General features: G+C 39.7%; 1 protein-coding gene across 1 annotated transcript in view; it reads left to right on the top strand.

Moving 5' to 3' along the window:
• Positions 1-14,701, top strand: part of LOC122810526 (GDNF family receptor alpha-2-like) — a 637,566-nt gene that overhangs the window by 181,668 nt on the left and 441,197 nt on the right. The window contains exon 5 of the mRNA XM_044082108.1: positions 9,630-9,802. Coding sequence (XP_043938043.1) covers positions 9,630-9,802 — 173 coding nt within the window. The remainder of the gene's footprint in view (positions 1-9,629; positions 9,803-14,701) is intronic.

The following is a 14,701-nucleotide window of genomic DNA, read 5'->3' as shown; positions in this document are numbered from 1 at the left end:
TAAGTCTGATATGCAAAGCTAGGTAATGCATCATCATGGACCTAATAAACAAAGATATAGGGAATATCCAAACTCTGGATCCCACACAGTTTGGTATTGTGAAGGGTAGATCATGCCTGCTCAACTTGGTCGACTTCTTTGAGTCAGTCACCAGAGCTGTGGATGAAGGCAAGGTGGTTCATACAGCCTACCTTTATCTGGCCAAGGCCTTTGATACCATTCCCTACTAAGGAATTAAAGAAAAACTCGCTAAGATAGGCATCAACCCCTATATCACTAGGTGGGTTGCAAACTGGCTTACAGATAAAATGCACAATATGAATGTAGCTGACTTCAAGTCAGACTGCTGACCAGCCACTAGTGGAGTCCCACAGGGAATGGTCCTGGATCCTCTCTTGTTTGGCATCTACTTCTCAGAAGTCCAGGCCAACACGAAGGGACTCTGGCTGACAAAGTTCACAAATGATTGCTAGTTGGGAGCCATTATTAACTTCCCAAGTGATGTTGACATCCTACAGAAAGGCCTCACTGAGCTCAATGACTGGTGTCAGAACCATGGCCTTAAGCTCAATGCCAAAAAATGTGTCGTCATGCCCTTTGTGAAAAACCCAGTTCCCATGAATTACCACATCGATAGTAGTCCACTGAACACAGAAGGCATTATAAGAGATCTGGGAACACATGTTGACACCAACCTCTCTTTTGACCACCACATTGCCACTGTGGTCAGAACGTCCTTCTATATGGCACATATCATTACTAAGGGTTTTGCATCCAAGAAGAAAGAGGTCATTGTCTTCCTCTACTCTTCCCTCATTAGGCCAATCATTGAGTACAATGCCCCATTTGGCATGTACCTCACTAAACAGCTGCAACAACTGGAGAGACCACAAAAGTACCTCACAAAGAGGATCCTAGGCCTTAAATACTATCTGTATGGACAGACTCAAAAAACTCCAACTATTCTCTGTCTCATGTCACCTACTTAGAGGCGATCTCTGCTTGACCTACAAAGCCATGTCTGACCCAGCTCTGTTAGAAATGCTACATCTAAAGAAATCCCAATCCCTCTGCACCACACACTCCAGAGACCTCACCCTCATTACCACAATCAACAGAACATGCTGGAGGGACAGATTCATAACCCAGAGACTGCCCATACTATGGAGTCGACTTCACATACATGTCAAACAGAGCACCTCACTGACCCACTTCAAAAGAAATCTTGGTGAGTGGATGGGAAATAGAAAATTCACCCCAGGAATCACTCCAGTGGCTCTACTCGACAGAGGCACTGGGAACTAAGGTCAGGTAACATGATGCCAGGGTAATCCTACAAAGGCTCCAGGGCCATTGGCCAAGTACACACCTATGAACCGGGTATATATTATTAACGTGAATGTTCAGAAAAGCGAATACAACTCTGACACATAAACGTCAATCTGCAAATCAAGTGAACTACCAAATCATCAAAAATGAACACATCGAACGCATTACTTCATCAAAAGCACCATTCAGGTAAGTCAAACCCAACTAAATAAAACTATATTAACAGATATTTTGCAGGGGGGCAAGCCCCCCTGCACCCCCCTACTTAAATATACCAACTCCGAGACCGCACTACAGTGGGGAAAAGGATAAATTTCCTCATACCCATGATCACGCTGCTGGCCAACAAACACGTTTGATGTCTTCAGGTTCGATGGTTTGGTAGTTCGCTGAATTTGTAGATCGACGTTTGTGTCGACAGAGTTGTATTCGCTATTCTGGATGTTTGAGTTAATAATATAGACCCTATGAACCTATGAACTTATATTTGGTATCTGAGGATTAAACTGAAGTCAATTTGAACTGTTCATATTTTGATGTTAAATTTATGTATATACTGTAATATGTATCTGCAGGTATGTATGTACATGTAATATGTGTTTGTATATGTAACAATGAGTGTGTGTGTGTGTGTGTGTGTGTGTGTGTGTGTGTGTGTGTGTGTGTGTGTGTGTGTGTGTGTGTATAATAGACATATATATATATATATATATATATATATATATGTGTGTGTGTATATATATATATATATATATATATATATATATATATATATATATATACATATACATAAACTGTATATTTATGTGTGTGTGCATATACTTGTGTATGTGTGTATATAGAGACAGACAGATATATGGATACATGTAGATTACATTTTTTTGGTTTAGCAAGAATCTGTTCTTATGTGTATCCCATCTTTAACTCTTTCCCCTCCCCTATTTTCATACACACACACACACACACACACATCTTCACACTTGTTTTTTTTTTCTTTTAGCTTGTCTTACAACTAAACCTGAGGGCAATTTTCTCTCATCTCTTTTTTCAAAGACTTCCTACACTAGCATTCAGTTGTAACACCCTAATTATGCCTCTGCCCTTAGCAGCAGAATTCTTGTTTTGCTTCTGATAACCACCACGCTCCTCCTCTCTCCAACCACAACTTTTTGCACTGAGTTTAGCCTCACTATCACCTGTTTTATCATATACTATAGTAATATAACAACAATGGAGGACTAGATGCTTACACTGTTATTTGACATGTAAGCATATTAATAAATAGCCAGATAGACAGTGGCTGTGTACTTAGTTGGATAAGGAGTAAACAGCACCAACCACATTAAAAATGCAAACTAGGTATGCAAGTATCACTAACGCCTTCAGTGTAATTTACATAGCGTTTTCTATAGAAAATAATAAAGTATACATTGCTTGTTAGTTATGTTTTAACTTAGCTCTGTTGATGCTCTGAGAAGGGCAAAAGCACTCATCTCTTGTTTTTACTTAATAAACCATGATTTAAACAAGAAATACCAAACTGAATCATGCATTCTTATTTTTTAATAAAAATGCAAAGTGATCTTTGGAATGGGTCTTACATTAGAAGTTATGAAAAGAGTCTATTTTAGTATTCTGTATGACAATATCATTCCTCTACAACTAGTTTTCCTTTTTTTTGGTATGTTCTTCCTTAAGGAAAGTGTGCACAACCCTTAAGGCTGGAAAACTACATTTTCTTGATACTAGTTTACATTGCACCTTTTTCTCTCTTCGTGTGTGTGTGTGTGTGTGTGTGTGTGTGTGTGTGTGTGTGTGTGTGTGTGTGTGTGTGTGTGTGTGTGTGTGTGTGTGCGCTTGTATGCACATATATATATATATATATATATATATATATATATATATATATATATATATATATATGTATATACACACACACACACACATATATACATACATATACATATACATATACATACTTACCAGTGATGTAACTGCTCATATGTCATAACAGACATGGACTAGCCTACTAACCAAAACAAAATAAGATGGGCTTGTGTTCTCTATTCTCACAACTAATCAAAACTGTGTACTAGAAAACTGGAGTTAGAGTGGAGACTGTCGTAAGAGGTGGGTTCTTGTGCTGAGGGAAAGATTTTCAGCAAGGAAGGATCTCTCCAGCTACCTAGAGTGGAAAGCACTAGAAAACTGTCTAATCATATGCCCAGAGCAGATACTCTTGATATGGAACAGGTGTATTCTATGTCTGAAAAAAAATTCATCTTAGCTGGCACAGATGTTTATTGTACATTCAGAATTTTTAATTAAACAGTGGAGAAAACTGTCCGTGGATGTATCTTTCTGTTGAAAAATATATTTATTTCTGAAATGTGCCTTATAACCATGAATAAGAGTAACTTGCAACCTGAATGAAAGCTGTGTTACCTCTGGATCCAGTGAATTAAGAGTATTGCAAGAGAGAGAAAGTAGAGATAAGGGAATATTTCCAGGACATTTACAGAGACAATAAGAAAGAAGTGGGAGGCAGGAATGAGATGAGAAGGGGCAGTAACAGCAAAGGAAAGAGAGGAGCCTGACAAGCTAAATAGTAAAAAGAAAGAAAGCATGGCCAAAAACAAACTGAAAAGAAAGGATGGCCAAAAACAAACTGAAAAGAAAGGATGGCCAAAAATGAACTGAAAAGAAAGGATGGCCAAAAATGAACTGAAAAGAAAGGATGGCCAAAAATGAACTGAAAAGAAAGGATGGCCAAAAACGAACTGAAAAGAAAGGATGGCCAAAAGCGAACTGAAAAGAAAGGATGGCCAAAAACGAACTGAAAAGAAAGGATGGCCAAAAACGAACTGAAAAGAAAGGATGGCCAAAAATGAACTGAAAAGAAAGGATGGCCAAAACAAACTGAAAAGAAAGGATGGCCAAAACAAACTGAAAAGAAAGGATGGCCAAAAATGAACTGAAAAGAAAGGATGGCCAAAAACAAACTGAAAAGAAAGGATGGCCAAAAACAAACTGAAAAGAAAGGATGGCCAAAAATGAACTGAAAAGAAAGGATGGCCAAAAATGAACTGAAAAGAAAGGATGGCCAAAAATGAACTGAAAAGAAAAGAAAGGATGGCCAAAAATGAACTGAAAAGAAAGGATGGCCAAAAGCGAACTGAAAAGAAAGGATGGCCAAAAACGAACTGCAAAGAAAGGATGGCCAAAAGCGAACTGAAAAGAAAGGATGGCCAAAAACGAACTGCAAAGAAAGGATGGCCAACAATGAACTGAAAAGAAAGGATGGCAAAAAACGAACTGAAAAGAAAGGATGGCCAAAAACGAACTGAAAAGAAAGGATTGCCAAAAACGAACTGAAAAGAAATGATGGCCAAAAACAAACTGAAAAGAAATGATGGCCAAAAACAAACTGAAAAGAAATGATGGCCAAAAACAAACTGAAAAGAAATGATGGCCAAAAACAAACTGAAAAGAAATGATGGCCAAAAACAAACTGAAAAGAAATGATGGCCAAAAACAAACTGAAAAGAAAGGATGGCCAAAAACAAACTGCAAAGAAAGGATGGCCAAAAACAAACTGAAAAGAAAGGATGGCCAACAATGAACTGAAAAGAAAGGATGGCCAAAAACGAACTGAAAAGAAAGGATGGCCAAAAACGAACTGAAAAGAAAGGATGGCCAAAAACGAACTGAAAAGAAAGGATGGCCAAAAACAAACTGAAAAGAGGAAAGCAGCCGGAAGAGATGGGGGTTCATTAGAATACCAGTGGATAAGCTATAGAGAGAGCTAACCAGAACATGGCCTGCTAGTTAGTGCAGAGCAGTGAGGCTACAAGTGGTTAACAAACATATCTTGCTGTCCAGGGTTTGATATAGTCTGCCATTTAATGCAGAGGAGCAAGGCCCTGAACTGCTGATGAGCTTTCTGGTGTAGTCTGGGGTTTGATTCACTCAGCAAGGGTATGCCTGCTCTGTGACCCTAAACAAGTTATTTATTAAAGCACTACTTTCAGGCTGTGGCTGAAATAGTTTCCTGGATCACTTTACTTCCTATTTCAATGAAAAAAAGAGAAGAGTGGAACGACTGAAATAATAATAATAACAATGTGTAACACTGGAAGAAAGAAAGGCTTTTGACAAATGTTATGAAGAAAGCAAAAATATGTTTTAATTCACAATGAAAGAAGAAAACGTATAGATGTGGGAGCATAGGGACAAATTATGAATAAATATGGATGGAGAGATACTAGCTAAAATTCAGTCCAAAAGAATTAATATGACATTACGCAAAAAATCCAAGGGGAAACAGGTAGGCTTTGTAATAGAGTCTCAACAGCAAATGTTGGAAAGTATTAACATTCATAGAAGAATAGGAACTGAGAAGAACATCAAAATATGAATACTTTTTTTATATTAAAGCGACATTCAGTTTTTAAGGTGAATATTAATGCTGGAGACATTAGAACAAATAAGGAATTTCATAACTGGGGAAGGACTATATTCAAAGGTATTGTGAATAAAATACTAGTGAATATTCTGTGCATCCAGAAACATACAGCTACAGTGACATAGTGGGTGGAGATGACTGTTGTTTCTAGATTGATGAGAAGTAATGGCAGTAGAGCATACCTCTCATCTGTCCCTGATTTTGACTTAAATTTTAGCTCTGTCCCTCTTAATCCCTCCTAAAACTAGTGACTTTTGGAGGAAAGGTGGTGAATTACACTTAATGAATAATGACAATAATTAAGAGTTATAGACTTCTTTTACTTCAGAAAATGTGTATTACTTGATATGCTCTGATTCTGTCAATGTTTCAAGTTAATAGCACTAATATTTTAAAACTGTCCCTGATTGTCCCTGATTTTATCTTGACTTGTCCCTGATTATGTTGAAATTTGTCCCCGATTGGTTGAGAGGTCTGGTAGAGATGAGAGTAGCACATGACAATGCACCAAAAGGAGATAGAAATGGTGCATTCAGAGGAGTGCGTAATGTTGGTTACAGTTATGTATAACACGCAGCAAAGTATTAGTAGCAGTTAAAGGAGAAACTGTCATCTTCTGGGAGCTGAAATGCTAAAGGAACATGGGAGAAATAACTAAGGTAGTGGAGGGTGATATCAAATGAAACAGATGGGCAGTCTGTCTCCTACATCTAAACATGGAATAAGAAGTAATAGAAACTGCAATCAGAAGACAAAACAATAGCAAACAACTGAATGGGAAAAGAAGAGGCTGAACTGGAAGCCAAGTATAGACAATGCTAGGACAATAAGTGAAACAAGAGATGAGGCTCAGAAGAGGAGGAGACAGAACCTTGACAGACTGGATACCATTGTGGGGGAAAGAATGAACACTAGCTCTACACCAGCACAGCAGCAGGAAAGAAATGGAAGGGCTACGATCAGAACTGAAAGGAGAAGGAAGGAATAGAGTGAAAAAGTCCTAAAACCCAAGGGAAGAAGGTGAAAAATCGCAAGGAGGAAGGGAAAAAGTCCTAAAACCCAGGGAAGAAGGTGAAAAATTGCAAGGAGGAAGGGAAAAAGTCCTAAACCCAAGGGAAGAAGGTGAAAAATCGCAAGGAGGAAGGGAAAAAGTCCTAAAACCCAAGGGAAGAAGGTGAAAAATCGCAAGGAGGAAGGGAAAAAGTCCTAAAACCCAAGGGCAGAAGGTGAAAAATCGCAAGGAGGAAGGAGAATCAATCGGGAATAAATCACAGCTTAACATGCAAATGCTTAGAACAAAACTGACACATTGTAACAAGTAAAGTTGATGCCTCACAGCAAACAATTCTTAGCTTTGTTTCTCGATTACTTGTGCAGTCTGTATATTGTCTGTGTTACACTCCCCAGTAGGGAGTATTTTAAGGTGCTTCAGATTCCTCCTAACTCTTAGACATGTAGTAGATGAGTTGATGCTCTCTAAACTGCGCATAGGTGTGTATGAGAGAGTGCAGCTGTGTGTTCTGTGATGATGGATTGGTGCTTTGCCTAAAATGACTTTCAGTGCTTTAAACCCATTGGCTAATGGATTGGGTCCAGCTTCCCTGTCTCTAGAAAGTGATAAAGGAGATTATCATAAAATGGATGGATGGATAGATAAGTGAATAAATGTATGTACTATTGGACAGGATATTGACACTGCAGCCATAAGACTGCATGTATATTCTTTGAATCTCTCACTTATCTTTTGTCTGTCAAAATCAGTGCCAATAATTGAATCAAAATGTATGTTAATTATCAACAATTGTGAGTAACTTAGTACTGCTGTTCAGGAAAATAATGTCTCTTTAAAATGCAGACTGCTGAATAAATGAATGAAATTAATAACAGAAATGTTGGTTATGGTTCCGACAGGGGAGAACTTTCATTTTCTCTGCAGGTAAGATCGCAGGACTCCAGGTGACTTTCATTTTCTCTGCAGGTAAGATCGCAGCACTCCAGGTGACTGTCCCACACAGAAGGATGTGCCATATGGCTTCTTAGATGCATTAAAAGAGATAATTTTTGTTTGCATTCTTGTAACTGGGATGAATTTTCATGCGAGTAATATGACAATTATGTTTAAAAATATGTTTCGTATTTTATATAAAATTCTTGCTGTGTGTGACACCTGTCTCCACAAAGATATTACCTATCCTGTTAACAAAAAGAAGCATGTCAAAGTGTGTGTGTTTACTGTTGTGTAGCTATCTCCTAAACTCAGTGCAGAACTCTGAAGGTTCTGCTTTGTCCTCTCCAATCATTAATATCCGAATAAGTGGCAGTTCAAAAATAGGAAACTGTCTTCCCTTCCTGTCCATGTAAAACTTGTTGCTTTCAGGTGAGACAAAGTGTGTAAGTTAAGGGTACAGATGTGGCACAAGCCTGTAAAATGCATACTGTTTCCAGCTCATCACTGAAAGCACTATCCTGTCCATTTAACAAAATAAATGGTACTCATCTCTGAATGCTAAAATAGACTGTGCGGGTTGTAAAAGTGCTTAAGAAACATGATCTACTGCATTGAACTGGTGCAGTCTGATGTTAGGTAAAGAGAAGCTTTATATCTGAGAGTGAATGCAGCTGACATGGGTGAAAGAATGGTCCCAAAGTCTGGAAGTTAGGGAAAGAGAAGCTTTAATTCAGAGAGTGACTGCGTCTGACAAGGGTGAAAGAGTGGTCCCTAAGTTTGGAAGTTAGGGAAAGAGAAGCTTTAATTCAGAGAGTGACTGCGTCTGACAAGGGTGAAAGAGTGGTCCCTAAGTTTGGAAGTTAGGCAGGGAGGTGCTCTAATTCTGAGAGTGAATGCATCTGACAAAGGTGAAAGAATAGTCCTGAAATTTGACTTTGCAGTCAGCAAGTCTTTTGGATCCTCTGTCATCCTCCAATAGGGAGACATCACCACTTTCAAAGATACACACAGTGTGGCTAGTTTGTGGTGAGATGTGACTGTGAGCATTGCTGTTTTACATGAGTGGCATTTTCCCACACAATTTCCACTGACCTTTGTAAGTTTCATGGTTCTCATTACATCTCTCTTCTCCAGCAGAGATTTGTTAATCAGCTTAACTACTGAGACTGATTTTCCTGCCCCTGGGGTGAATGCAAGGAAGCAAAAGCTCTCTCTCTCTCTCATTCCCATGTCATATTTGCAATCTCTTTGACTGAGATACTGTCTGAATTACCAGATAGACACATGAGTAGTGTACAGACCTCAAATCACCAGATAGACACATGAGTAGTGTACAGACCTCAAATCACCAGATAGACACATGAGTAGTGTACAGACCTCAAATCACCAGATAGACACGAGTAGTGGGCAGACCTCAAATCACCAGATAGACACATGAGTAGTGTACAGACCTCAAATCACCAGATAGACACATGAGTAGTGTACAGACCTCAAATCACCAGATAGACACATGAGTAGTGTACAGACTTCAAATCAAAATATAGACACATGAGTAGTGTACAGACCTCAAATCAGACACATGAGTATTGTACCAAAGTCAGGTCACTAGATAGACACATGAGTACTGTACCAAAGTCAGGTCACCAGATAGGCACATGAGTAGTGTACAGACCTCAAATCACCAGATAGACACATGAGTAGTGAACATATAGACACATGAGTATTGTACCCTGTGCCAGTAGGTCAGCTAGTATCTTGGGCATAATTGGGAAAAGTTAAATGATAAATACAAACTTCAATATATTCCTTTTCTTAAAATAGTGCATCATCCCTGTTTAGTGAGATATGAAAATAATGTAGTGCATTTCTACCTTATTTTTTTATCAGAAAATGCAATACAAGCATTTGGCAATGGCACAGATGTGAACATTCTTCCAAAACCTCCAACTGTTCCCATCACGGTGCAGCCCAAAACAGAAGAGAGTTCCAGCATTCAGGACAACCAAAGTGACAATGCAGAAGAGGATAACACTCTCCTCACAACATGTTTCAGTATTCAGGTAAGATACAATGAAATAATTAGAATGTGTCTCCTGCTACGTTTTTGTAACTAGTGTACTTACATTTTGTGTTTGAATATTCCTGTTCAGCAGCCATAGCTTTGTTTGTTAAAATGACTTTTGATGTATCAGTTGCTAGTCTTACTATACAGAACTTCAAATGACTGACTCAAAGTATACCACCCTAATATGGATGGCTGAAAACATATTTTTTTCAAAATATTCACCAGTTAGGTGAGTAAATGACATTAACATTTCCTGTTTAATATCCAGGGCCCACATAAATAGAACAGACATTAAAACATCTGAGCCAATGACACATTGGTAGGGTGTGCAGTTATGCTGTTGGTAACTAAAGTTAATGATTTAGATATTTTTGGCTGGCCAAGGGGAGAGTGGAACAAGTGGCCAACATCACCTTTCTTTCTTTCTTCAGGATATAGGAAGTATGTAGTACCATGCACATGGCACTGTAATAACCACATAGAACCAGACAATTGGCACTATAGGAAGTATGTAGTGTTACACTCATGGGTCTGCAATAAGCACATAGAATCAGACATTGCCAGAGAGCTGGCACTATAGGAAGTATGTAGTACCACGTATATGGCACTGCAAGACAGCTGGAATCAGACAGCTGGCATTGTACTGCGCAAAATCAACAAGACTGTAGACACTGTAGGAAGTATGTAGTATCACACACTTTGCACTGCAATAAGCGTGTAGTATCAGACAGATGGTACTATAGGAAGTATATAGTATCACACACTTGGTACTGCAGTAATTACATAGTATCACATAGCTGGCCCTGCAGGTGTTACCTGGTATCAGACAGATGGCACAGTAATGTGAAGATGGTATTTGACAACCAGCATTATAGTGTGCACATGGTATCAGACAGCTAGCCCTGCAGGTGTTACATAGTATCAGACCACTGACACAGTAGTGAGCAGATGGTATTTAACAACCAAAACTTGGGTGACACAGTGGTGCAACGGAGAACATTGTTGCCTCACAGGAAGTGATTTCCTGGTTCAATTCAAAGCTGGGGTGCATTCTGTGTGGACTCAGTCCTCCCTGTGTGTGCATGGGTTTCCACCCACATGTGTATTGGACACTCTACATTGGCCTAAGTGTGTGTGTGTGTGTGTGTATGTGTGCAAGAACCGATGTGACAGGGATAGCCAACTGGTAGTATAAACTTTGGCTCTAGATGATTGTCACTGTTAAAGTGACACCCCAAACCCATGTGCAAGAATGCAAAAACAGGGTTATGGATTGATGGAGTGTAGCATGCCACACGCTATCAGATAGTCAGCAGTGCAGCTGCTACATAGTATCAGTCACCTGGCACTGCAGGTGTTACATGGTATCCTGCAGTTTGCATGGTTGCATGGTAGAGGATGTATTTGCTGTCAGATAACAAGCACTGTAGTAGTTACATAGTACTGAACAGCTGACAGTTTAGGATGTGTGTAGCATCAGACATCTAGTACTTTATAATGCACAAGGTAAAGGACAGCAGGCATTATACTGTGCACATTAGTATGGCACTTTAGGGTCTCATGGATTCAAACTGCTGGCCCTGTAGTTTGCATAAAATATGAGAGAAGAAGAACTGCAATGTGTACATTAATCAAGATGGCAGGCACTATAGCAAGTACACATTATCAGTCAGATGATTGACATGGTGGACAGATTACAGTATCAGACAGATAGCACTGTAGGAATCACACAGTACCAGACAGATGTTTGTCATGATAGGGATCACACAGTATTACACACAAAGCACAGTAGTGAGTACAAAGTATCAAAACATTGCTGGCATGGTAGGGAGCACACAGTTTCAGACATGTGACATTGTAAGAGTACATTGTATCAGACAAATGGCTGGCATAATAGGTGCCACACAGTAGCATATGTGACATTGTAGGAGTACATTTTATAAGACACATGGCTGGCATGATAGGGAGCACACAGTTTCAGACATGACATTGTAAGAGTACATTGTATGAGACAAACAGCTGACATGGTAGGTGCCACAAAGTATTACACAGATAACACTATCAAGAGCACACGGTGTCAGACAAGTTGTAAGAGTACATTGTTTCAGACAAATGGCTGGCATGGTAGAAAGCACACAGTTTCAGACATGTGACATTGTAAGAGTACATTGTATGAGACAAACAGCTGACATGGTAGGTGCCACACAAATTTGAGCACACAGTGTCAGACAAGTGACATTGTAGGAGTACATTGTATCAGACAAATGGCTGGCATGGATGGGATCACACAGTATCAGACAAGTGACATTGCAACAGTACATTGTTTCAGACAAATGGCTGGCATGTTATGGATCACACATTATCAGACAAGTGACATTGTAGGAGTATATTATATCACACAAATGGCTGTCATGGATGGGATCACACAGTATCAGACAAATGACATTGTAGGAGTACATTGTATCAGAGAAATGGCTGGAATGCTAAGAGTCAGACAGTATCAGACAAGTCACATTGTATGAATACATTGTATCAAACAAATGGCTGGCATGGTAGGGTTCACACAGTGTCAGACAAGTGATGTTGCAGGAGTACATTTTATCAGACAAATGGCTGGCATGGATGTGATCACACAGTATCAGACAAGTGACATTGTAAAATGACATTGTATCAGACAAATAACTGGCATTGTAGGGATTACACAGTGTCAGCCAGGTGGCTGGCAATGTGAGGATCATACAGTGCTGGAGAGATGGCACTGCAGGGAACACATTGTATCAGACAGCTGGTCCTACAGGGTGCACATAGTATCAAATTGCTGGTCCAGCAGGGAGTTCATGGTATCAGACACCTGGTGTTACAGTGAGAGGATTGCATCAGACACCTGGCCTTGTATGGAGCCCATAGTAGCAGACAGCTGGCACTGCTGACATTGTATCAGACAGCTAACACTGGACTAGTCACATAGTATCAGACAGGCGGTCCTGCAGGAAACAAATTGTATCAGATACTGGCACTGTACTGGTCGCATAGTATCAGACAGTTGGCACTGTATTGGTCACATTGTATCCAACAGCTAACTCTGTATTGGTCACATAATATCAGACAGCTGGCATTGTACTAGCCAGATAGTATCATACAGCTGACGCTATGCTTGTCACATAGTAACAGAGAGCAGGCACAGCACTGGTCACATTGTATCCAACAGCTAACTCTGTATTGTTTATTTATTTATTTACATTTGTTGACTGGGAGTGTCCGACTGGACGTAGGTCTATTTTCAGCAGAGGCCCGGGGAGAAAAGCTCCACAGTTAAAATAAACAGACAGTAGTTACATTGGATTACATAGCGATTAACAATTTAACATAGCAATTACTTACAAAATATTTACAGATGAAGAACATAGTACATCAGTAGACAACTAGAATCTTTATCTGTGAATTACATAACAGACATTAACAAATGTTACAATAAGAAGTTCCTGCTGTATAATAAGTACTAGGCTTATGAGCATCTGAGCTTGCTATAATCAAGGTAGTTAGTGGAGTGGAAAGAAAGGTAGTGGTTGGATGGGGTGGGTGATATTAGAGTGGGAGTTGCAAGGGCATAGCCAGCATGTTTTTAGGTGTGCTTTTAGTAAAGTTTTGAGGTGGGTGCATGATGGTATGGAGGTAATTGTGGGTGAGAGGGAGTTCCATAATTTGGCTATGGTGCAAGAGAATAGTGCTTCACCAGCAGAGTTATTGGCTTTAATGATCTGCAAGTGATTTTTGTTGCTGGATCTTAGTGGTCTGGTGGTGCGATAGGGTTGGAGTAGATTCTGGAGGGATGGGACATTTAGTGGATGGTTTACTAGTTTGTGGGCGAGTGAGAGTTGATACCACTGAAGTAGGTGAGGGAGTTCAAGCCAGCCCAGTTGAGCAAGTGAGAGACAGTGGTGACTACGGTAGGATGCCCCTGTTGCAAATTTGGCGATTTTGTTGTAGCAGGTCTCTAGCTTGTTTAGATCACATTGCCTTAGGTTGGTATATATTGGAGAGGCATAAAGTAGGGTGGAGATAAGGTGGGACTTTGCTATTGAAATCTTTGCTACTTTGGTGAGAAGTTGCTTATTTCTGTAAAACGCTCCTAGTTTTTTGTGGACTTTTTTATAGTCATGGATATGTGACTGTCAAATTTTAGTTTATTGTCTATTTCCACTCCTAGCAGTTTGGTGTGTTCAGTTAGCTATATAGTGGTGTTGTCTTTTGCTGTGATGTTAAAGTGAGAGTTGTTTTGAGTATGTTTGGTGGGTTGGAAGATGAGTAGTTTAGTTTTGTTTGGGTTGAGTATTAATTGGGCATTGGATAACCAAGTTTCAACAGAGGAAAAGGCTTCCTGTGTGACTTTTTGCAGTTTGGGTAGGGACTGGGCTGAGCAGATGATGGTTGAGTCATCTGCGTATTGTATGAGTGTGCCATGTTTGGTGGCAGAGGCTAGATTATTGGTGTAAACAGAGAAGAGTAGGAGTCCAAGGATAGATCCTTGAGGAACCCCTATGGAGACAGGTAGTTGGGGAGATATGTCATTCTGCCATACAACAGATTGTTGGTGGTCAGACAGGTAACTCTGAAACCAGTTGGTGTCTGATTGAGAGAAGGATAGGTTATTGAGGACAGAGATAAGTTGTTTGTGTGGGACCATGTCAAATGCGTTAGATAGGTCTAGGAAAGTAGCAGAGGAGAGATAGCCATTGTTTTGATGCTGAAGGATAGTGTTAGTAAAGGAGAGTAAGGCAGTGGTGGTGCTTTGGTTTGGTCGGAAACCATGCTGAGTATTGGAAAGGAGGTTGTTAAGTTGTATTGGTCACATAATATCAGACAGCTGACACTGTATGGATCAAATAGTATCTGA

Source organism: Protopterus annectens, chromosome 9.part0 (assembly GCF_019279795.1).
Source record: "Protopterus annectens isolate FY-2018-M chromosome 9.part0, PAN1.0, whole genome shotgun sequence".
Classification (NCBI taxonomy): Eukaryota; Metazoa; Chordata; order Ceratodontiformes; family Protopteridae; genus Protopterus; species Protopterus annectens.
Note: the sequence above shows the minus strand (reverse complement) of the source record. Positions and strands in the feature narration are given on the sequence as shown.